Raw genomic sequence first — 26,343 nt, 5'->3', positions numbered from 1 at the left:
CCTCTTTTATATGTTTTTGGCACATGTTTAAAATTATGATCTCTTAAATTCTTAAAGGACATTATACAGTAAGCCACTGATTCTAACAGTTTTCATCTAAATATGGAAAAACCTTTTTATTTAATTAACAAGTCTTTTTTCTTGTATTAGTGATGAGTGGATGTTGTGACAGGCTGTATTGGGACCTTTGGGACAGGCCAGTCTCCCGTGTTCCAGGCCCCTGCTAGCTGCTGGCAATGTCAGTATTAGTCATTGGAGTTGATCTTCTCCAACGTCTCCTGGTCTCTAGGAAAGACACCTGTGGAAGCACAGAGAAAGTTCTCTGCTGCTATGGCAAGTGGAGGCACAGGTGAAGTGGCATCAGAGGCCCGGGGCCCAGGTGTCCCTGACACTCACTGTCATACAGCTGTCCTGAGTGCTGATGGGTAGTACAGCAGGTGTGACCCCCTATCATGGGAGCTTGCATCAGAGGACTAGTGATTCTTAAAGGCTCGTTGGGCTGAGAGCTGAGGAGGTAAGGTTGTTTTGGCAACCACCCGGCTTTCATTTGTCCCAGAGTCCCTTGCCTGTGCAGGGCCCCAGAGCTGCCTTCCTGTGGCCCCCCTGGGAACAGCCCCTGGGCTGACTGGTGATACTTGTGGGTCTCGTGGTTACAGAACAGAAGCCTCAGACACAAGGGGACAAGCCCCAGAAAAGTGTCATTGGCCGGGGAGGGGGAGCAAGAACTTTCTCAGGAAATGCACAAACATGGTTTCATTTGAGTGCATCCCTCATTGTGGCTAACTCATGTGGCCAGGCCCCGCTGATGGAGAGAAACCAGAAACAGAGAGCTCCCCTTCTCAAGAACAGGGAACTCATTAGCTCTGGAGAGGGAGAAGGCGTGCAGAGCAGGACTAGAGAGATTTCTGGACTTTTGTTTGAAAAATGGCTTCACCATTTTCTTGGGTGTGCCCTTGGACAAAGTTCTTAATCTTTGAGGCTCTGCTTTTAATAGGCAAAATGACATCCCTTTGGGGTCCTTTGAACATAGCAAAATAATCAGAGCTAACTGGAGTGAACATTTAAGTGCCAAGCACTGTTTAAAGAACTTTACATGTATTAAATCATATATGGCCCTTCCTGAGAGCATCTATTGTCCTTATTTTACAGATGAAGGTAATGACACACAGAGACGTTAGGTAACTCTTCTGAGTTCACACAGCTAGTAAAGAGGGAGACAGGGATTTGAACCCCAGCAGTCTGGTTCCAGAGTCTGTGTCGTTAGCCACATGAAACTGTGACCAGCCAAGAAACAGAGCAATGGAACATACCTGCAGGAAGTCACAGGTTTCAGAATGAAATAATAGAGAATTAAACCATACCTTCTTCATGCAGAGTACATTTCCTTTAAGTTATACTTCTAAGAAAGGTTCAAGGGACAGAGATCTTTCAAAAAAGCAGGACCACAGGAAGCTGTCAGCCCGAAGCCTCAGGTTTCATAAAGCACTGATATTTTTCTTTTGTTAATGGAAACAGTGTCACCGTTTGGTCACGTGTCCTGCGTAGAGATGTGGCTCTGAGTTTGGGTATTCCACCTTCAGCTGGGGAAAGTGCAAATTCATATCCCCCCCCCCCAAAAAAAAACCCCCACATCCAGGTTCTGAAGCCCAGAAATGTATTTTTTAAATGTATTGTGATATGTTCCAGATAAACTTACTTTGTATTTGAAGAGTGAATAAAGTCAGCCTTTTGAGGTATGGGGATGACCAGAAAACACACAGACCTGAGAAGTACCAAGGTCTATTTTAAATAACTTTGTTGCACCTGACATATTTTTGAGATGGTGCTATTGTCAATAATGGTTTGTTTGTTTGTTTGTAAAGTGGTCCTTCTGCTACATTGGTTCATACTTGTTTTCCATCACTATCCCAGTTTAACTAATGCATTGCTTAAAACCAGCAGATGATAAAATGTTAATATAAAAGCCAGCAGATAAATGATAAAATGTTAATATAAAAATTACTCTGAGAGCTTTGGAATTAAGGAAGGACAGTGACAGTAAAGGAAGTCAGAACAAATGAAAATCTACCTGATAAATAGAAATATTTATAGCAGTTATCCATCCTTTGAAGACCTTTCTTCTTTCTTCTTCCAGTGAACATGGCCTATGTTAACTCACTTTTCTGTAGAAAGCAACTGGACTTTGTCTTGCATAATCTAGCAACATATTTTAAGATAGGTCTTACAGTGACTTATCAAATTATGGAAATAACAGCTCTACCACAATGTTTGTGAGGGGAAGCCCTCAGTAAAGATATCCTTTCTTTTTAACCACCTTCCTGAGAATAGATTGTGTTTCCTCTGCTCTGTCTTGCAGCCCGCAGAATGAAGACTCCTCCTTCCATTTTGATGGGAGTGGGTATTCGGTCGTGGAGAGAACGCTCCGGACGACGGGGACTCAGATAATTATGCTTTTTAGTACCTTTTCACCCAACGGGCTGCTTCTCTACCTCACTTCAAATGGCACTGTAAGTATATTCAGTCAAATTGTTGTGAGGATATTTATGTTTAATGACTTCTTTGTGAGCACATACAAATATAAGACATACATATGTTTGTCATACTAGTTCCTCATTTTAAATATTTTTATGTTATAAATTCACTGAAGAACCATTGCAAAATACAGGAGAGCACCAAGTAGAAAAGAGCCATCCTACCATTTATGGAGATCAATGATATTTGTTATTAAATTTTGATTTTCCTCTATCTTGTTCAATGCTCATTCTGATCACTGTGGCCTTCATTGATTTCCATCTATGGGAACTTAATGTTGTTTTTATTCTATTGTGGGTTTGATTTCTCTCAATCTTCTAGTTTTTTTTTGTACGACTGGCCCATTTATGAATCTAAATGAAAATGATACAAAGATTCCACTTCTCTTACTGTAGATTTTGGCAACAATGTGTTTCTCTCCTTTATACCTGTGTAGTACTCTAGAAAGTCTTCCCAGATACTTCAGTTTCCTAACAGAGACTTCTGATGGTTGGGCCAGATCCAGATTTCTGAGTTTGACTTTGGAAGGTTTTACTATCTGCAACTGTCTGCAAGAAGGAAAAGGGAATCTGTGAGAACGATGTAGCCCTGGGTAACTTCTTTCTCTTCTTCACAGAAAGACTTTTTATCCATCGAGCTGGTTCATGGCAGAGTCAGAGTTACAGTAGACCTGGGCTCAGGGCCTCTTGCCCTTACTACAGACAGACGCTATAACAATGGAACCTGGTACAAAATCGCCTTCCAGAGAAACCGAAAGCAAGTTAAGTGCACAGAAGGGCAATGAGATGGTACAGGCCACCCTTGTAGGAATAGATATCCTTCCAAAATCAGGAACACCTGAGTAGTTCAGTAGATTTAATGTCTGACTCTTAATTTTGGCTCAGGTCATGGTCTCAGGGTTGTGAGATCGAGCCCTGCATAGGGCTCTCCACTGGGCATGGAGCCTGTTGGGGATTCTCTCTCTCTCTTCCCCTCTTCTCTTGTCTCTAGAAACTTGAAGGAAGGGAGGAAGGAAGAAAGAAATCCTTCCAAAATCAGCAATTTTTTAAAATTTATTTTTTATTTATTTTCAGCATAATAGTATTCCATTATATTTTCACCACACCCAGTGCTCCATGCAATCTGTGCCCTCTATAATACCCACCACCTGGCACCCCAACCTCCCACCCCGCCCCCGCCACTTCAAACCCCTCAGATTGTTTTTCAGAGTCCATAGTCTCTCATGGTTCACCTCCCCTTCCAATTTCCAACTCCCTTCTCCTCTCTAACTCCCCATGTCCTCCATGCTATTTGTTATGCTCCACAAATAAGTGAAACCATATGATAATTGACTCTCTCTGCTTGACTTATTTCACTCAGCATAATCTCTTCCAGTCCCGTCCATGTTGCTACAAAAGTTGGGTATTCGTCCTTTCTGATGGAGGCATAATACTCCGTAGTGTATATGGACCCCATCTTCCTTATCAGCAATTTTTATTTACTTTAGCTTCTTGGGTATTCTTGAATGATCTTCTAATAGAATGCCATTGTTTTCTTTGCAATACTAAATGCCAGGATTCACGTATTGCTGGGGAGAATATTATACTTCTTTTTTTTTTTTTTTATGGCTTCCAAGAGCATTACCTAACAATAAGTAGTGAATTGGAATCAAAGATCAAATCCATTCTCTTCCCTGACATACACGCACTGCTGTCCTTCAGCAATATGTATTCTGGATTCATTGACTTCTGTACCGAGGATTTTCACGTGTCCTTTAATAGTCCAGAACACTCCCTGGTCAAATGTGCAGAATGCAAAGGAATTTATAAAGAAAGAATTTATAAATGAACTCCATTTTTACCTTAATGTTAGAAAATGGTTTTCATTTTCCTGGTTCTTCTTTTTAGGAATCCTAGCAGTTATCGATGCATATGACACCAGTTATAGAGAAACCAAGCAAGGCGAAACTCCAGGAGCGTCTTCGGATCTCAATCGTCTAGATAAAGATCCAATTTATGTGGGTGGATTACCTAGGTCAAGAATTGTAAGGTATTTCACGTGTCATAATCATGTCTGTAACTGCCAAATGTGTTAGCTTCCTCGGGCTACTATAACAAGGCACCACAAGCCAGGGGACAGACAACAGAAGTACGCTCTCTCACAGCCCTGGAGGCTACAGGTCCAAAATCAGGGTGTCAGCAAAGTTTCTTCCTTCTGAGGGCTGTGGGAAAGATTCTGTTCCTTGCCTCTCTCCTAGCTTCTGGCAACTTCAGGCATTCCTTGTGGACAACGTTCTCTGTTCCTCATTACATTGTCCTCCCTCTGTGTGTGTCTGTGTCCAGATTTCCCCTTTTTATAAGGACACTGGTCGTATTAGACACCCTAATGTCCTCATCTTAATGTGATCTCATCTGTAACAACCCTATTTCCAAATCAGGTCACAGTCCCAGGTCCTGGGTTTTAGGACTTCATCATCTTTTGTGGGGGACAAATTTTAACCCACAATACCTGCCTTGATTCAAACCACTATGTGTCATATTACTAGGATGTAAAGAAACACTTCTACAGTAAAATTAATGATTTTTTTATTTGTTGCCTTGAGAACATCTAGAAATCTTTACCAATTGTTACTAATATTCTACAATATTTAGAGACCCCATTTTCCATCACAGGTTGTTTTCCTGTGATTTTAGTTGAGATTTCCTGAGATTTTAGTTGACTCTTTTTCCAGACCCAAAAAAAAAAAAAAATGCTCTCTGCAGACTCATCTGGACTTCCCTTTTGTGTGATGAGAAAGAATAATGTATGTGAAAGTTGAAAGGCCAAGCATCAGGAAGTTAGAGAAAAGATGGTAGAGGAGACAATGAAATAATTTTGTAACACTAATTCATGTTTAGCTTTGTGACTTGACTTTAATAATTGACATAAGCTCTCTGTGGGTCATTGTCCTCAGTGTTATAATTTTGGATTGGACAAATTAAGCCCTAAGTTTCACATCATAAACAAACAAACAAACAAACAAATCTATAGGAAAGGCAAGATGGATTCCAGGGAGTGGGATTATCAAATGTCCCAACTGAGTCATCCAGCCCAGTGGTCTTCAGATAAGTTAGTAGCACTATCCAATCTTCAGCCAAGTTCTTATAGGGAATCCTAATAAGCCACATGGACGTGCACCCACTCTGGATGCTGTAAGTTAAGCAGCCCAGATCTACTCCTCACCCTTTCTCTTTGCCAGAAATTTCTGGAAATTCCAAGAAACACCATTTACCACCACAGTCACCATGCCCCTATCCCGTCTTGGAAATGAATTAAACTTCAGGGCAGTGGTCACTTGCCCCAGGTCTTACCCCTGGAAGTACTGGAAACCTGTCTCCTAATCCCAGATTCTAGATGTTTCCTCACATAGTGACAGCAGGGGTGGATACTCCTGTAGCAACAAGCTGTGTTGCCCCTCATCTGTACTGGACCTAATTGGACACTGTGTAGACAGTGGAGAAAAGGTCCCATTTTCTAAGAAGATGTCCTAAATCACAGACTTTTATGCTAGAAGGAACTTGGGTATCTATCAAGGCTTAGCTTCTTCATTTATAAAGAAGAAGCTGAGTTCCAGAAAGGTCAAAATTCATGCAAAATCAAGTAGTTGCCTACTGGTCTACAGCTCATTGCTCAATACAGAAGAGAGAAAAACAAAATGGGACTCTAACTGGAAACCATGTGACTTCAGAGTTCTCCTGTGACTAGCTGATGCTTCAGAGTATAACTCAGTCATCTCCATGTTCTGGAAATGAGAGCTTGGTTACATGAGAACCTTGCCCCAGCCAGTAGTGTGGCAACTTGTTAAGAAAAATAACATACTGATTTGGAGTCAAAGAAACAGGATTTGGATAATCTTAGACATTACCAAATGTAGTTATTTCCTTCAGGACAAAGTTCATGACTATGTAGTTGGGCAATGGCCCATGACTTCTGTAACCATGTGATCCTAGGGAGTAGTTCTGTCCACACCTGCTTCAATGGGAGGCTTATATCCATGTTCTACCCTACATGAAACTTGGGTTTCAGTCTACATGCTACTATTTCCTTACAACTGTATACTGTATTTCATAACTGGCCCATGTTTTAATGAGTATATCTAAATTGCAGTGACTATAATATCTTCTCTTAAAATAGTAAACATTTTATTTAGACAGCCATTTAGTCCATTAAATTCAGCCCCTTTCCTTGGTCCTAAGAAGAGCATTCATGTGACTTGAAGTTTTCACCATCAATATCCCTCTTAAAGGAAGACCCTAGATGTTTCTGCAGAATGACTTATAGAAGCAAATCGTCTTTACTTGTAGACACATTTTTATTCCTTTTTTCAAAAGTGGAGTTATAAACCAGTTAGAATGGCCAAAATTAGCAAGACAGGAGACAACATGTGTTGGAGAAGATGTGGAGAAAGGGGAACCCTCTTACACTGTTAGTGGGAATGCAAGTTGGTGCAGCCACTTTGGAGAACAGTGTGGAGATTTCTCAAGAAATTAAAAATAGAGCTTCCCTATGACCCTGCAATTGCACTCCTGGGTATTTACCCCAAAGATACAGATGTAGTGAAACGAAGGGCCATTTGTACCCCAATGTTTATAGCAGCAATGGCCATAGTCGCCAAACTGGAAGGAACCAAGATGCCCTTCAATGGATGAATGGATAAGGAAGATGTGGTCCATATGCACTATGGAGTATTATGCCTCCATCAGAAAGGATGAATACCCCTTTTGTAGCAACATGGACGGGACTGGAAGAGATTATGCTGAGTGAAATAAATCAAGCAGAGAGAGTCAATTATCATATGGTTTCACTTATTTGTGGAGCATAACAAATAACATGGAGGACATGGGGAGATGGAGAGGAGAAGGGAGTTGGGGGAAATTGGAAGGGGAGGTGAACCATGAGAGACTATGGACTCTGAAAAACAATCTGAGGGTTTTGAAGGGGTGGGGAGTGGGAGGTTGGGGAACCAGGTGGTGGTTATTGGGGAGGGCACAGATTGCATGGAGCACTGGGTGTGGTGCAAAACCAATGAATACTGTTACACTGAAAAGAAATTTAAAAAAAATAATAATTAAAAAGAAAAAAAGATCTTGTTTTTAAGTAAACTGTTTAAAAAAATAGTTATAAAATGCAAATTTTGTTGTTCTCATGCCCTTCCCCACAGGAGGGGTGTCACCAGCAAAAGCTATGTGGGCTGTATCAAAAACCTGGAAATAGCCAGATCAACTTTTGATTTACTCAGAAATTCCTATGGAGTGAGAAAAGGCTGCATATTGGAGGTGGGAAGCATTTTATTAATGTTGGAATGCGTTTCTATAAAGGTTCCCCTGACTTACCCATGTAGTAAGGTAACAAAATCTAAGCCAGTGGAGGGATGGAAGAGAGATGAAGGGGAGACTGGCAGTAACCCCCACCATGGGCCATGTAGCATTCTGGTGGACCTAATGGTGTTCCTTCCTCTCTTTTGTGACCAGCCTATCCGAAGTGTTAGCTTCTTGAAAGGCGGCTACGTTGAACTGTCACCCAAGCCTTTGTTACCAGAATCGGAATTGTTGGCCACATTTGCCACCAAGAATAGCAGTGGCATCATCCTGGTTGCCCTGGGCAGAGAGGGGGAGAAGCAGGGTCATCTACCGGCCCATGGGGTAAGTAGCTCAAACGTTATTGCTATTCAGCCAGGAGCTCAGGAAGGAATTGACTTCGAGAAACACTAGGTGGAGAATGAGTCAGTGATGAACATTTATTGTAGCTGTGTGGCCAGTTGCTTATGAGAGTGCATTTCAATAAATAGAAGTTGCACCGCTGAATGTCTTTCCCCTCGGAATCGGCGACTGCTCTGTGTTACATAGTCCATTTTCCTTGTCTAGCTACTGAGAAGATAACTTGCTGTCTACCTCTAGCTCTTTTCAAACTCATTCAGATAGCACAAACTGGGCTTTTTTTCCATGTTAGGGTTGTTACTCTTTACTCTAAGGCTAAGACAGTAGTAAATCCTTAATTTTTATAGAGTTTTTTTAGTATACTGCTCCAAGAGGCACAATTTCCCTTATCTACAAATAGGATAGAAAGAAATGTGGCCTGTGATAAATAGTGAACCAGTGGTAGGAGGAGAGAAAAGTTGATGGCTTTCCATATTTATATTCCATTTTAAGAGCATAGATATTTACTCTTTCCTTTGCTCAAACTTGCATAAATCATGCAATCTGAAGAGGCTTTACAGAATGCTAACGTCTTGTCCGATGAAGTAGGGGTCATCTAACTGCAGCTCACAGCCTGCTGTCCTCGATCGTGCATGAGACTTCACAGACACTGCTGTGTAATTATCACAGCCACACATGGGGTGAATGCTGTTTCCTACATTTTGTTGAGGAAATGGGTTCAGAGAACCTTATTATCCTGTCCAAGGTCACACAGCTGATTTAGGTCAGAACCAGGACTGGAACACCAGTCTGTGGACCCCTCGTGCCTCCTGAGCCACTTAGAGAAGGTCTAACAATGACACAATGGTGTATGGACTCTACCTTTTCCTTTTTTTCCTAGTTGAGATGAAATTCATGTAAAAGTAACCATTTCAAGTGACCATAAAACCATAAAAGTAACTATTTCAAGTGAACAATTAAGTAGCATTGAGTGCTTCACAATGTTGTGAGGCCATCTCCTCTGTCTAGTTCCAAAACATTTTTGTCATCCCATATAGAAGGCTGTGTCATGAAGTGGTCGCTCCTCATCCCTGGTGATTGCCAGTCTTCTTTCTGTATTGGTCAATCAACCCCCTGTTCTCCAGATTTCACAGACATGGGCTCATACAGCGTGTGATCGTCCGTGTCTTCTGCTTGGTGTGTTTTGGAGGTTCATCCATGTGGTGGCAGGTGTCAGCACTTCATTTTTATGGCTGAATTGATATTCTGCTGTGTGTACATGGCATCATTTATTCACTGATGGACATTTGGGCTGTATCTACATTTTTGGCTATTATGAATAATGCTGCTATAGAACATTCACATACCAGCATTTGTTTGGGTATCTTGAGTGCCTTGAGTTCTTCTGGGTATATGTACCTAGGAGTGGACTTACTAGGTCACATGATAATTCTGTGGTTCACTTTTGAAAGAACTGGCAGACTGTTTTCCTCCACCATTCCTTACAGGACCACTGGCTAATCAAAAATTGCTGCTATGTCAGCAAAATGGTATGCTGTCATCCAAGGCTCACAAAGATATTGTGAGACACTCGTATTCCAGTTCTGCTGGTGGAGCTATTTTTAATGTGGCAAAATAGTTCTCAGAGCTTTAATAAGTTCCAAGCTCTTAAACCTTTTAATCCCACTTTTAGAAATGTTAGAAACAATTTCACAGGCAAAAGCATTATGTACAGTAAGAAAAAATTGGAAACTAAATTTTTAACAATAAAAAATTGATCAATACTTCAAACGTATCTATTTGTTGGCACATAATATAGCAATAAAAAATGTGAAGGCTCAGGGTCCCTGGGTGGCTCAGGGGGTTAAGCCTCTGCCCTCGGCTCAGGTCATGATCTCAGGGTCCTGGGATGGAGCCCCGCATCGGGCTCTCTGCTCAGCGGGGAGCCAGCTTTCCCCTCTCTCTCTGCCTGCTGCTGCCTACTTGTGATCTCGCTTTTTATCAAATAAATAAATAAGATCTTTTTAAAAAAAAAAAGTGTGAAGGCTATGTAGAAATGGTAATCTCTGATATGGTTAGTGATACGAGCATAATGCCAAATGTAAGTTATGTGAGCAGAGGTTAGAAGGCCATATATAAAATACAAGACTTGTGTTAGATGGAGATAGTGATATTCTTAATGAATTGCTTACTTGTTTAATATTCCACATTGCCTTCATAAGACAGTAATTTAAAAAATCACATAGTAATGTTTCTTTTCTATCTGAAATCTCTTAGCAACCTTCCCAGCCCTTCTTTTCCATCATGCTGATTGAGGGCCACATAGAAGTGCATATTAACTCTGGGGATGGAACAAGCCTGAGAAGAGCTCTCCTGCGTGCTCCCAAGGGCACATATGGCGACGGCCGAGAACATTCCATTTCCCTGATAAGGACCGGGAGGTATTTGTGTACAAGGGCATGGTGACCTCACCAACAGAAACCTTGTTAGGATACTTTTCACAGTGAAATGATTGGGATGATTAGTATGAGGTCATGAGAATTGAGATTTTATAGTTCCAAAATAATTCTGGAACCTTGCTAGAATAACTCTCTAGAAATTAATTTCATCTGCTTCAAAGTAAGATATTTGGAATTTTCAAAATTGAAAAACCTTAACCCTGCTCTTTTCTGGAGCCCAGAATATATTGTCTAAGATCAGATTAATTCTGTGGTCAATAGTAACATAGTGTTAGTAAATAACATTACATCAATACTAAATAGCAAATGGAAAAAAAGTAAATAACAGCACAGTAAATAGTTAAAATAGTAAATAGTGTTATATCAATATCCCTATGTATTTCCCTCCGAAACTGTAGACCAAATATTTTAAAAGCATGCTGGATTATTTCATTACAGTAAAGTAAAAAAACAATACCCTCTAAAAAGCAATTGAATTCAACACTATTTAATAACACCCATTCATTTGGGGAGAATGTTCAATTGTATGTTTTCATTTTCAAGATTCACCTTTTTATTCACATAATGTCATGTTAAAATTTATCTTTCAGTATGAGCTTTAATCATTCAGAATGAACTTGTGGAATTATATATTAAAATAAAGTTATGTTTCATTATATTTAAAAGCTTTTCTTTTCTCCTTTGACCTTTTAGAGTTATCACTGTCCAGATGGATGAGACCAATCCTATAGAAATGAAGTTGGGCCCCTCAGCAGAAAGCAAGGCAATAAATGTATCCAAGCTGTACCTAGGGGGGATTCCAGAGGAGGAGGGGAACTCAGTGCTCAAGATGAGAAGATCATTCCATGGCTGCATCAAAAACCTGATCTTTAATATGGAGTAAGTGTGCACTTCCTAGAAATCTGTTATTGCTGAGTACTGACAATGATCTGCTAACTCTACTGTTTGAGATTGTCTAAAATCTTAAGTTTCTGAATAAAAAGTGAATCCCATTGTTCTATCATAATAGTCACCCACATGGATTTTACTGGATTAGAATGATGGATAGATCTGGTAATCCTAGAATTAAAAAGAACAAGAAAAAAAAAAACCATTGAACATTAGCTCTATAGGACTATCAATAAACATCAGAGGTCAAATACACTTGTGACATGAATTCCAAGGAACAGAGATTTTGTGATCCAAGCTTCTTGCTGTCTTGAGTTCACCGCTTCAAAGGAACTTTTACAGCTGGGCTCCTTACAGCTTCAGATTATTAACGGTTCCTCCTAAAACAATGACTGTCTAATGAACTCCTCTTAGTCTGTTTCCTCTGTGGAGCTCACAAGGAGGAAGAGAACTGACATGTGCCCACAGGCAGTTATTTCTTCCTCAGTCATCCTCTGCATAGGCAGGAGTGCTGGTGGGTCAGATGCTGTGCTGTTCTGTGGGGGCCGGGGAGGGCGGGTATGGAACCAGAGTTTGCGGGGGGCATCAGGAGGCTGAAGCTCCCCTCCTAGCTGGGTGGCTGATTTTGCCTTGAGACCTCAAACAAGGACTTGGATCTTTGAGGGTCACCGTGTCCTCTGTGGAAGAAACTCTTAAGAGTCCTTGAAATGTAAAAGAATAAAAGTACATTGGGTTTCAGCACAATTCTAATGTCAGAGCCTTGGTTTACTCATTTGTACAGTTGATTAATTTATTCACCCAGTTCTCTGTTTATGAATACACAATTGATTCGTCTTCTTCCTCCTGAAAGCGATGAGGCTGGAAAATCCACAAGGCAGAAATGTTTCTGTGCCATTCACAGCTATGTCCTCAGAAAGTGCCAAGACAGTACATATAAACGGGACATGTTGCAAGGGCTACAGAGTGAAGGGAAGGAGAACAAGTGTAATTCATGACTTCCTGGCAGATGCAAACCTGTAAGAAAGAAATCAGTGTTTAACGGAGGACAGTGTCCACTACTGTTGAGGACCAGAACCATAGTCTTTCCCTTAGCTCTGCCCCGGCTGCAGGAGGAGCAGACAGCATTCGAGCCCACTCTGGAGGCTGGTGGTCAGGTAGACAACATGGGGAGGGCCTGGAGTGGGGTGGGCCAAAGAATCAAACAAGAGGATAAGATAGACGGACTTCTAGTTGCTGTGGAAGACAGTTCATTTGGTTACTTTAAGAGTAATAGATTAATGGTTTTTCATGGATTTTAGTGTTCAATAATCAAATGATGTTGGTTCCTGTGTTGACTTACAGTATCTTAATTTTGTAAACACTCTGTATCTAGACATTTGGATTTCACAAGTGCGGCTGGCAGTGAACAGGTGGACTTGGACACCTGCTTGCTTTCAGAAAGGCCGAAGCTCCCTCTTCACGGAGAGGACAGTGAGCGCCTGCCAGAGCCCCAGCCTTTACCACGTCTGGTAAGAGGGGCTTTCCTTAATCTTTTTTTTTTTTTTAATTCAATTAGCCAACATAGAGCAGTGCATCATTAGCCTCAGATGTAGTGTTCAACAGTTTATCAGCTGTGCTGAGCACTGGGTGTTGTATGCATCACATGCCCTCCTTAATGCACACCCTCCATCGAGCCTATCCCTCACAAGTCCCCCCTCAAGCAGTTAATTTGTTCTCTATCATTAAGTCTCTTATGGTTTCTCTTTTTTTTTTCCCCTACCTTCCCATATGTTCATCTGTTTTAGTTCTTAAATTCCACATATGAGTGAAACCATAGAGTATTTGTCTTTCTCTGACTTACTCCCCTTACCATCATTCGGTAGCTCATTCCACTTGGCATCACTGTGTAGCTCCGCCCATGTCACTGCCAATGGCAAGATTTCGTTCTTTTTGACAGCTGAGTAGTATTCCACCGTGTATGTATTGACAAAATATTTTTAATGGCAGTTACTAGTTTTCATTTTCTTTTTTTCTGGTTCCTCCACTTCCTTGGTTAAAGCATGTACTCTAATCATATAGACGGTGGAGCAGTCACACAAAGAGTAGTACCTTCCAAACATAGCCAATCTTGGACTTCCAGCATGTACTCTTGGTAGCATCCAAACCCACCCCTCCCTCCCCCAGAAGCCTCATGTGGTTTGGACTCACTGTGTAGAGGGCGCTGTTCCCAAGCAGACCCCCTCCTGCAGTGACTGCTTTCTGACCTCCCCTGCTACTGCCTGGGAGGCATCAGACATCCCCCTCAGAGGCCCTGCTGGGTGTGTTTCCTGGTGCACAGGCTGTAGCCACTCCTGTGGCTGCTGATACCCCCTGGCCCTTCCCCTGATGAAAATTCAGGGTAATTTTAAGCAAACCTGAGTGGGACTGAGGTGAAAGCCAGAAGCTCTACTTGCCTTCTCAGAGATGAAGAGATAGCAAGTAAACTATTCAAAGCAAAGACTGAGTCTGTGCCAACACATATTTGTAGCTGTTGGTGTTCCGATCCAATTGCTTCAGAGAGGTTTTCTTTAGGGAAAAACTTATACATGTCAGGGGAAGCCCTGGCTCTGTGGTGAGAGTCTGTCTGCATCTCTTATTACAGGAACAGTGTGCTGTGGACAGAGCCCCAGACTATATCCCCAGTGCTCACCAGTTTGGCCTCACACAAAGCAGCCATTTCGTGTTGCCTTTCAATCAGCTGGCTGTCAGAAAGAGGTGGGTATTGTTCTGAAGTCTTTATTAGGCGTCTCACAGAGAGATGAACAGGGAGGTATTCCTCAGCAGTGAGAAGGCAGAGAACAGGAATGCAGGCCTTGTGCACAACCGATGCTTCAGATGTGGTTCAGTGGGGTCCCTGTGGTTTATTCTTACCCCTTCTGAGGAAGGCCGGTTGCTGCCCCTGTGTATGAATCTAGGAAAGCACATGGGTAGGTTCTCTCTCTAAATTCCTCTTGTTCTAGAATCTCAAGTTCTTTGGATCTATCAGCGTCTGGATTTTCAACCCTACTCTATTGTAAGCACTTACTAATCTGATCAAATTATCCCCCAAACTCTCTCACTGCGCCCCTCAAACTCCTTGGTGCCATACACTAATCTGCCCAGTCCTTCTCGCCCTCACACCTGCTTGTCCCCAACGACCCTTGCTTGGCTTAGCCAGCCCACATTCAACATTTGTCCACTTCTCCAAACCCTTCAGACTGCACCCATCGTCACCACCCCCTCCATCAACCTGGCTTCAGATCTTGACTCAGTGTCTTTGTTCCACAGCTCAGGCCATCATTCTCCATGAATTCGGCAGCTCCACGTCTGACCTTCCAAATCCTCTGGCTCCTGTCAGAGAGCCTTCCTCAGCCACCCTCTCCCCATGGTCATCCTCTACCCTACTTTGTAAACACCCATCCCACCTCCAAAATCTCTATCTGAAGCATCCTATTAATCAGCTGCCGCCTCCTTTCTGTTACTTCCCATCCCAGCAGCTCCTCAACTATATCAAGACCTCAAAGCCCTCGTGCTTTCTCAGCACTACCCCCTGCAGCTCCCCAGCACAGTTTATCCCCGACCCGGATGGGCCCAATGCCATTATGACTGGTATTCCTTTGCACACTGGCCCTGGGTAGAACTGCTACTTGGCTAATCCATGACAGGATTGGTGGTCTAGGCTGTAGAAGTGTGTATCTCTTCCCTCCCTGGTTGGACGTGAAGCCAGCGAATTCAGATGGAACTCCCAAATCACATGGGCAGCTGGTACTGTTATCTAATATGTTCACTTTTTTTTTTAACTTCTTATAGCTTCTCTCATCTCAAAACTCAAAATCCCCACAGCCTCTCTCCATGCCCCAACTGATGACTGCCTCAGTGAACACAGAGAACTCCCTCATCTGTCCACTACCAAAAAGAGCACCCCCTGCCTTTGTCTGCACCTTGTACCTCTTCCCCTGCTACCACGGAAGAGGGGTCCTATTGTCCCCTCTCTGCCCTCTGGAGCCGATCACTTTTCTCAGACCCATCACCCTCAGCAGCATCAGTGTTAACAAGAGGAGCAGATCCTTGTCCTCAGTATCTAACTGTACCCCCTGACTCATAACTATTCTATGAGGAAGGTATGCTCTTTATTTGCTCTTTTATAGATGAGGAAACTGAGACACAGGCAAGTCAAGGTGACTTGCAGAATGGAATTCAAACCCAGACACTGTGTTTATGCTGGTAACCATTCCCGCTCTGGTAGCTCCTAACTTAAACTCTGACTCCATATCCCACCCTATTGGCACAGTATCCTGGCTGTTATTTCAAGACTTCTTGAAAGAACTGCCTTATTTAAAAACAAAAAAACGGAGGCTGTCTCCTGTGGCAGTCTGCCTTTCTCCCCTCTCGTTCCTCTCCACCCGCCCAGTCAGCCTCCCCTCACTTCTTGATTGCTCTTGCCACAGTTATCCCAGACCTGCTGTGCCCGCATCCCGGGAGCCCTTCTTTGCTTGGGACCTCAGCACTATCACAGGTACTTGGCTGTCTTAGCCCCACACGCTCCTGATTTCCTGCTCTTTCTGCCCTTCTCTGCTCAGTCTCCTCTGCTGGTTCGTTCCTCTTCGATCAGAGAAGGCCCGGCCCTCTTCTGTGTATTCTCTCAGGGGAACTTCCATATTTCAGTAGCTTTAAAATATCCTCTATTTGTACCAGCACCCACACGTTTAGCCCTGACCTCTGCTTAGGACTGTGGAGGTGTATCCCCAACTGGCTCCTCCACACCAACATACCAAGAAAGAATTCAGTCTTCCTCTAAACCTGCTGTCCCATCTTTGCTATTTCAGTAGACAGCAGTACCCTTTCTCTCGGTGCCTAGGACCCTAACCTAGAGATGGTTATTTTCATTCCCTCTCTCTGCAAATTCAGTCCATGTACAGGTCCTATTGCTTCTTCTTCCAGAACATTTCATGAATTAGTTCATCCCCTCTGCATCCCCCATACGACCCCCATTGAAGGCACCAGGACCCGGCCTCTATGGATGGTTACAGCAGCTGCCTGCTAATGCCTGCTGGCCCCCTGGCCTCATACAGGGCTTCTTCACAACATAGGTTCCTTTGAAGATGTCAGTCAAGCCCTGCCCACTCCCCTCAGGACTGACTCCCCACTGCAGTACAGATGGAAATACTGCCTCCCAAAGCCCCTCATCCACAAGGGCAGGGCCACACTCTCCTTTCCTTGTCCCTGAGTGCTTTGGTGATGCTGTGCTCCCTTCTGCGACAGCCACCCAGATGCCAGCTTCTGTCCACTCCTGTGGTGCTCGCTTCGGCAGCACATATACTAAAATTGTCCACTGCTGTGGGCTGCCATGTCCCTAAAGCCCTGCTAGGGGATTCCTGGCTGTCCTGCCAAATCAGGCCATTGTTTTCACATACTCTGTGCTGTCCAAAAACGTAAGGCAGGTCTACCCTGCTGGGCTTTGTAGGGCTTGCTCCTGTCATTCAGAGCTCAGTGGAAATACCATCTTTTCAGAGCTGCCTGCCTGCCTACTTAATAGAACCAGCCACCAGATCGCCTCTCTTGACCCAGTTTTATCTGATAGATTTCTGGTATTAGTTTTGTAGGAGAAAGGACATTCCTCTATGTTCACTGCTTCAGCCTTAGCATCTAGAACAGTTCCTGGCAGATAAACATATAGGGTAACCATTAATTGGATGATCGGATGGATGAATGAATGATTCTCTGCTGAGACCTTTCAATGTAAAGACTGAAACAATGATTGGGTTCTCTCTCTCAGGTTATTTTTAAAAGTGAAAGTTTATTCCTTTCTGAGGGCCAAGCTCTTGTTTTCTTCCAGGCTCTCAGTTCAGCTAAGTATCCGAACATTCGCCTCCAGCGGTCTGATTTACTACATGGCTCATCAGAACCAAGTTGATTATGCCACACTCCAGCTGCACGGGGGCCACCTTCACTTCCTGTTTGATCTTGGGAAAGGCAGAACAACAGTTTCCCACCCTGCACTGATCAATGATGGCAGATGGCACACGGTATGCTCTCAGGAAGCTTTTAATCACTCATGCTAAGTTTTATTCCATCCAGTTCACAGTCATGAATATGATATAGGCTGCTTTGTGTGTACTATCTTCCCTACAGCATGTTAAGATCCTTGCAGGCTGGGACCTTTGCGACATCCTGAAGTATGACCAGGGCTTAGCTCGGTGCCTGACACCTAATAGGCACTCAGCAGACAGTGGTGGAATGAATGAAAAGTTCCAAAAGTGTTCTCGACTTGATGAGAAGTAAATCAAACCCACGTGTGGGGTGAATGAGCCCACCCCTAGATCACAGCATTTGCTTTCTTATAACTAGGACTTGGGAGTACTTCCTGTTCTAATATGTGCTTTACCTGTGCCTGCCTCATCTCCTGCCAGGCTCTGGCTCTTCAGCACCAACTGTGTGGAAATTAGAGCCATCCTTTAGGGTCTCATTCAGGCTATTTATAGCAATAATGAAGAGATGTTGCAAACAAATATCTTTTGTTTTCTCAGATTCCTTAAAAACTGAATATTCTCATTTTGTTCTAGGTCAAGACAGAGCACTTTAAAAGAAAGGGCTTCATGATGGTCGATGGCCAGGAGGCCCCCACGGTGACTGCTGTGGGAGATGGGACCATGCTGGATGTGGAAGGAAAGCTGTACCTAGGAGGCCTTCCCTCTGACTACAGGGCCAGGAACATTGGGAATGTAAGCAGCTTTTTCTGCAGCCCATTTTACCTTTATCGTGGCTGTGTTTTTGTCTTTTTTCTTTTGTAAAGGAAAATGTTAAGTTATTTTGTTTGAGACTAGGGCTTGGCTGCGTGATTCAGACCTTTTAAAATCTTGTCCCCAGATTTTGTCTTTCGGCTTCCACTTAGAAGCCCTTGAAGCTCAGCCAGACTTTTCTACCCATTAGTTAATGAACATTTCCCTTTCCACAGCGATTAGCCCTGGTACAATTCAGGAAAACTAGTGGATTTGTATTTGCAGATTAGAAAACTCAGCATTCTTGAATTCCATACTACTTAACCCAAATCATAGAAAACACCTTTACTGAAAGCCAAATCCTACTAGCTAGTAGCTTTCTTTCAGTTAGATGTTTATGTAGACTATTGTGAAAATCTGATTTTAAAAACCAAAAGCTAATATTTTAATGTTTTGGTGAAACAGAGGAAAAACTGGCCTTCTCATTATACTTTTATTATACTTAGAGCATCTATTGTCCTGTCATTTGTTTTAGATCACCCATAGTGTCCCTGCCTGCATTGGGGAGGTGACAGTCAATGGCAAACAGCTGGACAAGGAAAGGCCAGTGTCTGCATTTTCAGTAACTAGGTGCTATGCAGCAGTCCAGGAAGGAACTTTCTTTGAAGGAAGTGGATATGCAGCTTTTGGTATGTATTATCAACATGAAAGAAACCTTTGGGTTTATTAGCCTGTACTCTGATATTGATCCAAGAATGAAATGCTAGGACAGGCCTCCTAGACAGGCCTGCAGCAAGACAACAGTGAGTTAAGTGTTCCAGTTTATCCAGATTTCTCAACTTCCAATACAAAAGCCTTCTCCCTTGCATGCTATCCAGATGGCCTGATGCAGGCTCACTCCCACCAGCAGTGCTGCACCTCCTGGCAGAGGGCACGCATGCTGTACTGGTATCATCTGTACTTCTCCTGAATTATGTAAGGCATATTGTCACTGCCCAAGTTAATAAATGCCTTTGACAAAAATCAGCATAAAATACCCAGACCAGCCAAATCAAGTCAGGTCTGATGAAGAAAATGACTCCATTGAGATTATTAAAAATACTGATCCTAAGTAGAGGAATTTAAATGTCAAAAATGCCTTAGAATGCAAATTCCTCAAGGCTTTTTGGTTAAACTTCTACTGTTAAACTTCTGCTTGCACTCAGGACCATGCTCCTCTTGACCTCTGTTCTGCTTTCTACCACAGGGAACCAGGGAGGTTCTGGTGGGAGATTAGGGGTGGGTGGGTGGGCAGAGGGAAGAGCTAGCACACATCTTTCAGTCCCAATTCCTCTTTAACCCTGGACTGAACGATTGCCTGCTCCATATCCCCAGTTTGGTTTTTCAGTTTTCCTATCACCTAAATAAAATATCCATTTCATTACACCCCACTTTAAAAAATCCTGTGTGAGTGCTAATATTCTCAGTAAATGATGACATACCCAGTATTGGGAAAACAGAATGGACTGTTCCTGGCTAGATGATGATGAGATTCTATGGTTCAAATCCTTCTGCTTTTTCCCTCTGTGGCTCTAGATGAAAGGATGGGCCTGCCTTGACTTTAGTCTGGCTTAACCCTGATGATGGCATAGGTCTTCTTTAAGAGCATCACTTCATCTTACAGATGAGGAAGCTGAGGCTCAGAGGGTGAAAATGACTTGCTGGTGAGGATGAAAGAGCTAGAGCCAGGCTTCCTGAGCCAGGAGCCAAAATGCACAGCCAGCCAGCCCATGACCTCTTTGACCCTGAGCCTTCTTGGGCCAGGCTCACCCCTAACTGGAGGTTACCTTTGTATTCTTCAGTCAAGGAAGGCTACAAAGTCCGATCAGATGTAAACATCACACTGGAATTTCGTACCACCTCTGAAAACGGTGTCCTTCTGGGGATCAGCAGCGCCAAAGTAGATGCCATTGGATTAGAGATTGTAAATGGAAAGGTAGGTGCTTGATCTCGGTGAGGTTCCTGGTTACCCCAGGGTCAGAAACAGAGCAACTAAGAAACAGTAGGAATACCTAGATCCAGATTCCCATTATCCATTTCAATGGAGTGCAGAAAAGGTTCAATTAATCCTAAAAAGATTACAAATAACAAAAGAATTGAAATTAAATTTAAAGCAAAATTACAACTATACTACACCATCTGAAAGTTGCCAAACTGATGCTCTTACCCTCCCTAATATTTGTTAACTTGTTCTCAGCCTATAATTATTTCCAAATAAGTTAGAGTAACATGTTCAGGGAAGTCCTGTTGTACCCTTCCCCCAGGCTCCTCAGCTTGCATAACTCTAATGCAACATCAAATCCATGAAATTGACATTGGCACAATTCAGACTTTTTTTTAAAGTTACACCAGTTGTGTGTGTACAGCTGTGTGTAGCTCTATACAATTTTATTATGTATATCTTGTTTAGCTTTATGTATCCACTCTCACAATCAAGACACTTAATTGTACCATTACCACAATGCTCTGTGGGGCCAGCCCTTCATATCTACACCAAGTGCCTCCCTAATGCTGGCCAACCACGAATCTGTTCTGCAGCTCTCCGTTATTTCATAATCGTTGTATAAACCATATGGTACATCCTGTATCCTCTTGAAATTGGCTTTCTACACTGAACCTCGTTCCCTGGTAGTTGATCTGGCTTGTTGTATATGCCAACAGTTCATTTCTTTTTATTGCAGAGTATTCCATGGGATGGATACACCATCATCTAACTATTCTGCTTTTGCTTTTTAGCTTCCAGTCCTCATGTTGGGAATAAAATAAATTTAACAATTAGCAGTACCTTAGTCTCTTTTGCTTGAAAACTTCTTCCAGAGTTTCTCCTTGTTCTCATTCTTCTTCTTCACCCTGCTGGAGCCATCTGGGTGCAGGCAAGATGTGAATGAAGAGTCTTCCTTGTCTTTTTTCTTTTCTGCAAGCTTTCTCTTGACAGTAGTAGAGGTATGACTTGAGTCTCCTAGTTTTCAGGCACAACCAAGTCTTTTGTGAAGATTATAATGAGTGGTCTGAGGTCTCAGCATCACCAGTGTGTGAGGACTGATCCTGGAGCTTTGGTCACTCCCATCCAGTCAGGAGCACTGCTGCCTCTTCCTCTTTAGCCATCTTCTGCATCTCCTGAGGGCCATATGAGAACTGGGGATTTTCTGCCAGCCAACTCCTAGGCCAGGGAGGGGTGGAAGAGGGTCTCACCAATCCAGTCCCCACCCAACTGCATTTCACACCACTTCTCTTGCACTGTGGTCAACTTGTGTTGCTCTGGGACCAATGCTTAAATCTTCTTAAGCTACTGCCTCCTGCAAGGGAAGGAACAAGTCTTTGTACTCTAGATTTTTCCCCAGTCTTACTTGCTTGTTTCTAGTAACTCTGCTTATTCCCCCACTGTGTTTCTGGCTCCTAGGACATCCTGGAATGGGGATGAGGATATAAGAAAGTATCCCTTACCCTTCACTCTTTCACCCCCTCTTATTTCATCCTCATGTTTACACAGAGCTGCCTCGACATCATACTGCTTGCCTCTCTGCACTAGGGCTTGCAGCCAAATTCTTCCTCATCTGCACTTCAAAGGAATTTTGAAAAAAATGTGACATCTGAAAAATGTTACCAGAAGTATAAAAGTTGCCAAAAATGTAATTTCTGATGTATATTTTACCTCTATTATTTTTCCTTTAAATCTATGTCTAGCTGTCACCCAAGGATTTATAATCTACAATTTGTTACAGTCTACCTCGAAATACACTACACCACCTCACATACAGCATAAGAACCTTACCATAGTATGCTTGCAAGTCTTCCCTGCCATCTTTTGTTGCAAGTCAGAGATTTTTTTTGTGTGTGTTACCACTTGCTATGGTAGAACGCCTAGAGTCTGTCTCAAGACAGCAAGTAAACGTTCCTTCATAGGTGCTAGTCAACTGCTACGAACTGACCCTCAGTCAACCCATCAGCTCCTATTATCCTGAATATGAGCCTCTGATTTGAGGAATTAGTGCAAAAACAGTGGTTCAGGCTTATTCCCATGGAGGTGATCACTGGTCCTTTCTGTAATTTGGGGAGTAATAAAATCTGAATCCTTTAGAGGCTATTTTTCAAAATCAGTTTTTCATAGTTTGCCTTCCTTTTTAGAATTTTGGGATTTTATCCACTTCAAGAGCATTATATAAATGGATTGTGTTCCTTAGATATGGAAGAATTCACCAAGGTATTTGCCTGTGTCTTGCTGGTCTAGATCTTGTTTCATGTTAACAATGGTGCCGGTAGGATAACAGCCACATACAAGCCCAAAACTACCACTGCTCTCTGTGATGGAAAATGGCACACACTTCAAGCTCAGAAAAGCAAACACCGCTTGGTTCTGATTGTTGATGGGAATGCAGTTCATGCTGAAAGTCCGTACACCCAGTCTACCTCGGCAGACACCAACAATCCTATTTATGTCGGTGGCTATCCTGGTACGTATGGATGTCTGCTTGGCTCACTCACTTTTAAAAAGCATTGTCACTAAGGAAGTCTTAGTTCAGGTGGATATAGAATAGCACTTAAGAAAAATAGTTTGGATGACAAATCCTTTACATTTTTAGAAAAGTTATTTCAAATACTTAAGAATTCTTGGAAATTTAGAAAACACACGTAAATTCACCCTTAGGTAAGACTCTGAGAATAAGGGATCCCACGTAAAGTAAGCTAGATGACTTCACCAAGCTGACTCATCTTAGGTGACCCCCAGAGTAGGAAATCATTTTAGGGGACAAACATGATCGTAACTTCTCACACTGATTCTGGATTTGAATTATGCATTTCAGAGGTTCCAAGTAATTATTACAAATAATACATAAGTTGTGACTTGGTTAAGGTACAGTTGTGACTTAAAATTATTTTCATTGCCTTCTACTGTGGGAGAATATTATTGTAATTTTGAAAGAGAAACCATTTGATATTATTTATGTTCCAAATGTGCTATCGCTGTCATTTAACAAAATTAAAGAAGACGTCTGCTTTCTTCTTTAACAGCTGACGTGAAGCAAAATTGCCTGAGCAGCCAGACCTCCTTCCGGGGGTGTTTGAGAAAGCTCACTCTGATTAAGGGCCCGCAAGTACAATCCTATGACTTCAGCAGAGCTTTTGACCTACAAGGAGTTTTCCCTCATTCCTGTCCTGGGTCTGAACCCTGAACTGCAGAGAAACTCCACAGCTGGGAATCATTGCTTATAGTTTGAGGAGAATTGTTTTTGTGCATTAAAATCTCTTCAGTTCTGATTTCATTTTCCACTCAGGTTAAGTGTTTCCAGAGAAAAATTTTGTGTTTCTATTAAACTAAAATCATATACACAACAAATACCTCTATTAAATAGATGAAAATGTAAATTGAATTCATTGGCTCTTTCCTCCCAAACACTGAATATTCTGTTGATTACTTGAGAGTTTTTCATGTTTTGCATTTGAGCTTCATAAAAATAAAGTACTGAGTCTGGTCCAGGACGGCAATGCAGGAAAACTGAACAACCCTCCTCTGTGGACGCACCGACTCTGCACTGATTTAAAGAGCAACTCCTGAAGAGCTGAGGGTTGCTGGAATGGCTTCTCTACAACAGCACACACAAAAACAGCAAGAGAGGTAGAAACTGGTGATGAAAAGAAGCGTACCGAGGGACCTGGAGCAGATTCATCTGCCCTAGGGTATAGCAAAAAAGCTGTGGTTTAAAAGAGCAATTAGTATACAAAAGATCCAGCCTTAGAACTCCACCAAATGGGAGAGCTGCTGGAACTCTCTCTGGGTCAGAGGGGCCGGCAAGTACCTTGGTTTACACTCCCCTGAACACCTTGATAGCACATAGGGAGCAGGTGCTAGAGTTGACCTGCCACCTCAGCCCTGGGTCCCTAACTCACTGCAGCCCTGGGTGTCCTGGAGCACAAAACCCCCCCCAAAAACAAAAAACCATGGTAGAAAAGAGCCATCCCTAAAACCCCAGCAAACAATGAGGGAGCTGCTGGATCTCTCTCTAGATTGGAGAGGCTAGTGAGCACCATGGTTTGTTCCACATCTACCCTAATCGTGTAGATGGGAGAAAGGTCCAGGCACTGTCACTGGCCTACCGACTCACTGAGCTCTGGGCTACTAGCTCACACCACCCCAGCCATTCCACCAAAGTTGCCCCAACACAGTGCACACTGGAACACCCTGGCCAGTGCTCACTATAGTTCCAGCCATCCCAGTAAGGTGACCCTGGCATAACGTATCCCAGAACATGCCACGTCCGCACCACTTCAGCTCCACTGCCTGCTAGAGAAGCCTGGTGCAGAGAACACGGGGCCCTCTTAGCTCATGCCACTTTGGCTCCAGCTACCCTGCCTAGGTACCCAATGCGGAGAGTGACTAGGAATCCCCAGCCCATGCCTACCTTGGTTTCGGCCAGAGTGTCCCAGGACATCCTGACCTGGTGCCAGCCTCAGCTCTAACTGCCTGCTAGGTCACCCCCTGTGCTGAGCACGCTGGGACACCCAGACTTGCACCCACTTTGACTTTAGCTGTCTTCCAAGGATGCATTCTGGCCAGAGAGCCCTGGAACTGCCTGAGCCAATACCCACATCAGCTACAGCTCTCCTGCCAAGATGCCCCATGCATGGAGCACCCCAGATCCCCCTGGCCTGCATCTGCCTCAGCTATAGCTGCCCCACAAGATTGTGCACTGCATGAGCCCCGAAAACCCCCAGCCCACATCTACTTCAGCTTCAGCTGTCCTGCTAGGATGCCCTCTACCTAGCACTCTGGGACAGCCCTGCCCACACCAGACAAGCTCCAGTCAGCCAGCCAAAGTCACCTGGCACAGAGAGTCTACACAGGAGATGACCATACATAAGACCATTCTTGCAAGTTTAGAAGTACTGTTCTACCTAATTCAGAGGATCAAGCACAGAAACACAAACAAAATGAGAAGACGGGCTTATATTCCCCACAGAGCAACCAAAGACTCAGCGAAAGAACTAAATGAAATGGAGATAAACAATATGCTTTATAGAGTTCAAAATAATGTTCTTAAAGATGCTCATCAGAATGGAGAAAAAAGTGAAAGAACTCAGAATTTCAACAAAGAGAAAATACAAAAAAGAACCCATCTAAATTGAAATAACTGAAAAAAATACCTTCAAGGAATCAAAGGTCAATGAGCAGATGCAGAAGAACAGATCTGTGATCTGAAAAGGTAATGAAAAGCACCCAGGCTGAAGAGCAATAAGAAAATAACATTTAAGAAAATGAGGATGGATTAAGGGCCCTCTTGGACAATATCAAATGAACATTTACATTATAAGGATCTTAGAAGATGACAGAGAGAAAGGAGCAAAAAACTTATTTGTAGACATAACAGCTACTGGGGAAGTAAAGGTATCCAGAAGTACTGAGAGATCCAAACAAACTGAACATGGGAACACACCTGAACACAAAGGTTAAAGATAGACAATTTTACTACTAGAACTCATACAGCAATTCAGCAACGTGGCAGGATACAAAGTCAATGTACAGAAATCAGTGGCTTTCTTATACACTAACAATGAAAATACAGAAAGGGAAATTAGAGAATCGATTCCATTTACTATAGCACCAAGAACCATAAGATACCTGGGAATAAACCTAACCAAAGAGGTAAAGGATCTGTACTAGAGGAACTACAGAACACTCATGAAAGAAACTAAAGAAGACACAAAAAGATGGAAGACCATTCCATACTCTTGGATCGGAAGAATAAACATTGTTAAAACGTCTATACTGCCTAGAGCAATCTATACTTTTTAATGCCATTCTGATCAAAATTCCACCGGTATTCTTCAAAGAGCTGGAGCAAATAATCCAAAAATTTGTATGGAATCAGAAGAGACCCCGAATTGCTAAGGAAATGTTGAAAAACAAAAATAAAACTGGGGGCATCATGTTACCTGATTTCAAGCTTTATTACAAAGCTGTGATCACCAAGACAGCATGGTACTGGCATAAAAACAGACACATAGACCAGTGGAACAGAGTAGACAGCCCAGATATGGACCCTCAACTCTATGGTTAAT

At 42.8% G+C, this 26,343-nt stretch overlaps 1 protein-coding gene across 1 annotated transcript in view; it reads left to right on the top strand.

Moving 5' to 3' along the window:
• LAMA1 (laminin subunit alpha 1) overlaps positions 1-23,652 on the top strand; it is a 159,389-nt gene extending 135,737 nt beyond the window's left edge. Inside the window, exons 49-63 of the mRNA XM_044243374.1 lie at positions 2,357-2,507; positions 3,149-3,293; positions 4,419-4,560; positions 7,712-7,826; positions 8,022-8,192; positions 10,464-10,627; positions 11,339-11,524; positions 12,906-13,041; positions 14,154-14,266; positions 17,367-17,556; positions 18,094-18,252; positions 18,785-18,938; positions 20,091-20,224; positions 22,517-22,739; positions 23,299-23,652. Coding sequence (XP_044099309.1) covers positions 2,357-2,507; positions 3,149-3,293; positions 4,419-4,560; positions 7,712-7,826; positions 8,022-8,192; positions 10,464-10,627; positions 11,339-11,524; positions 12,906-13,041; positions 14,154-14,266; positions 17,367-17,556; positions 18,094-18,252; positions 18,785-18,938; positions 20,091-20,224; positions 22,517-22,739; positions 23,299-23,459 — 2,344 coding nt within the window. The 3' untranslated portion in view covers positions 23,460-23,652. The remainder of the gene's footprint in view (positions 1-2,356; positions 2,508-3,148; positions 3,294-4,418; positions 4,561-7,711; positions 7,827-8,021; positions 8,193-10,463; positions 10,628-11,338; positions 11,525-12,905; positions 13,042-14,153; positions 14,267-17,366; positions 17,557-18,093; positions 18,253-18,784; positions 18,939-20,090; positions 20,225-22,516; positions 22,740-23,298) is intronic.
• Positions 23,653-26,343: the final 2,691 nt, after the last annotated feature.

The sequence above is a fragment of the Neovison vison genome, chromosome 3, assembly GCF_020171115.1.
Source record: "Neovison vison isolate M4711 chromosome 3, ASM_NN_V1, whole genome shotgun sequence".
NCBI classification, from domain to species: Eukaryota; Metazoa; Chordata; class Mammalia; order Carnivora; family Mustelidae; genus Neogale; species Neogale vison.
This window is presented reverse-complemented; position numbering and strand designations above follow the sequence as displayed.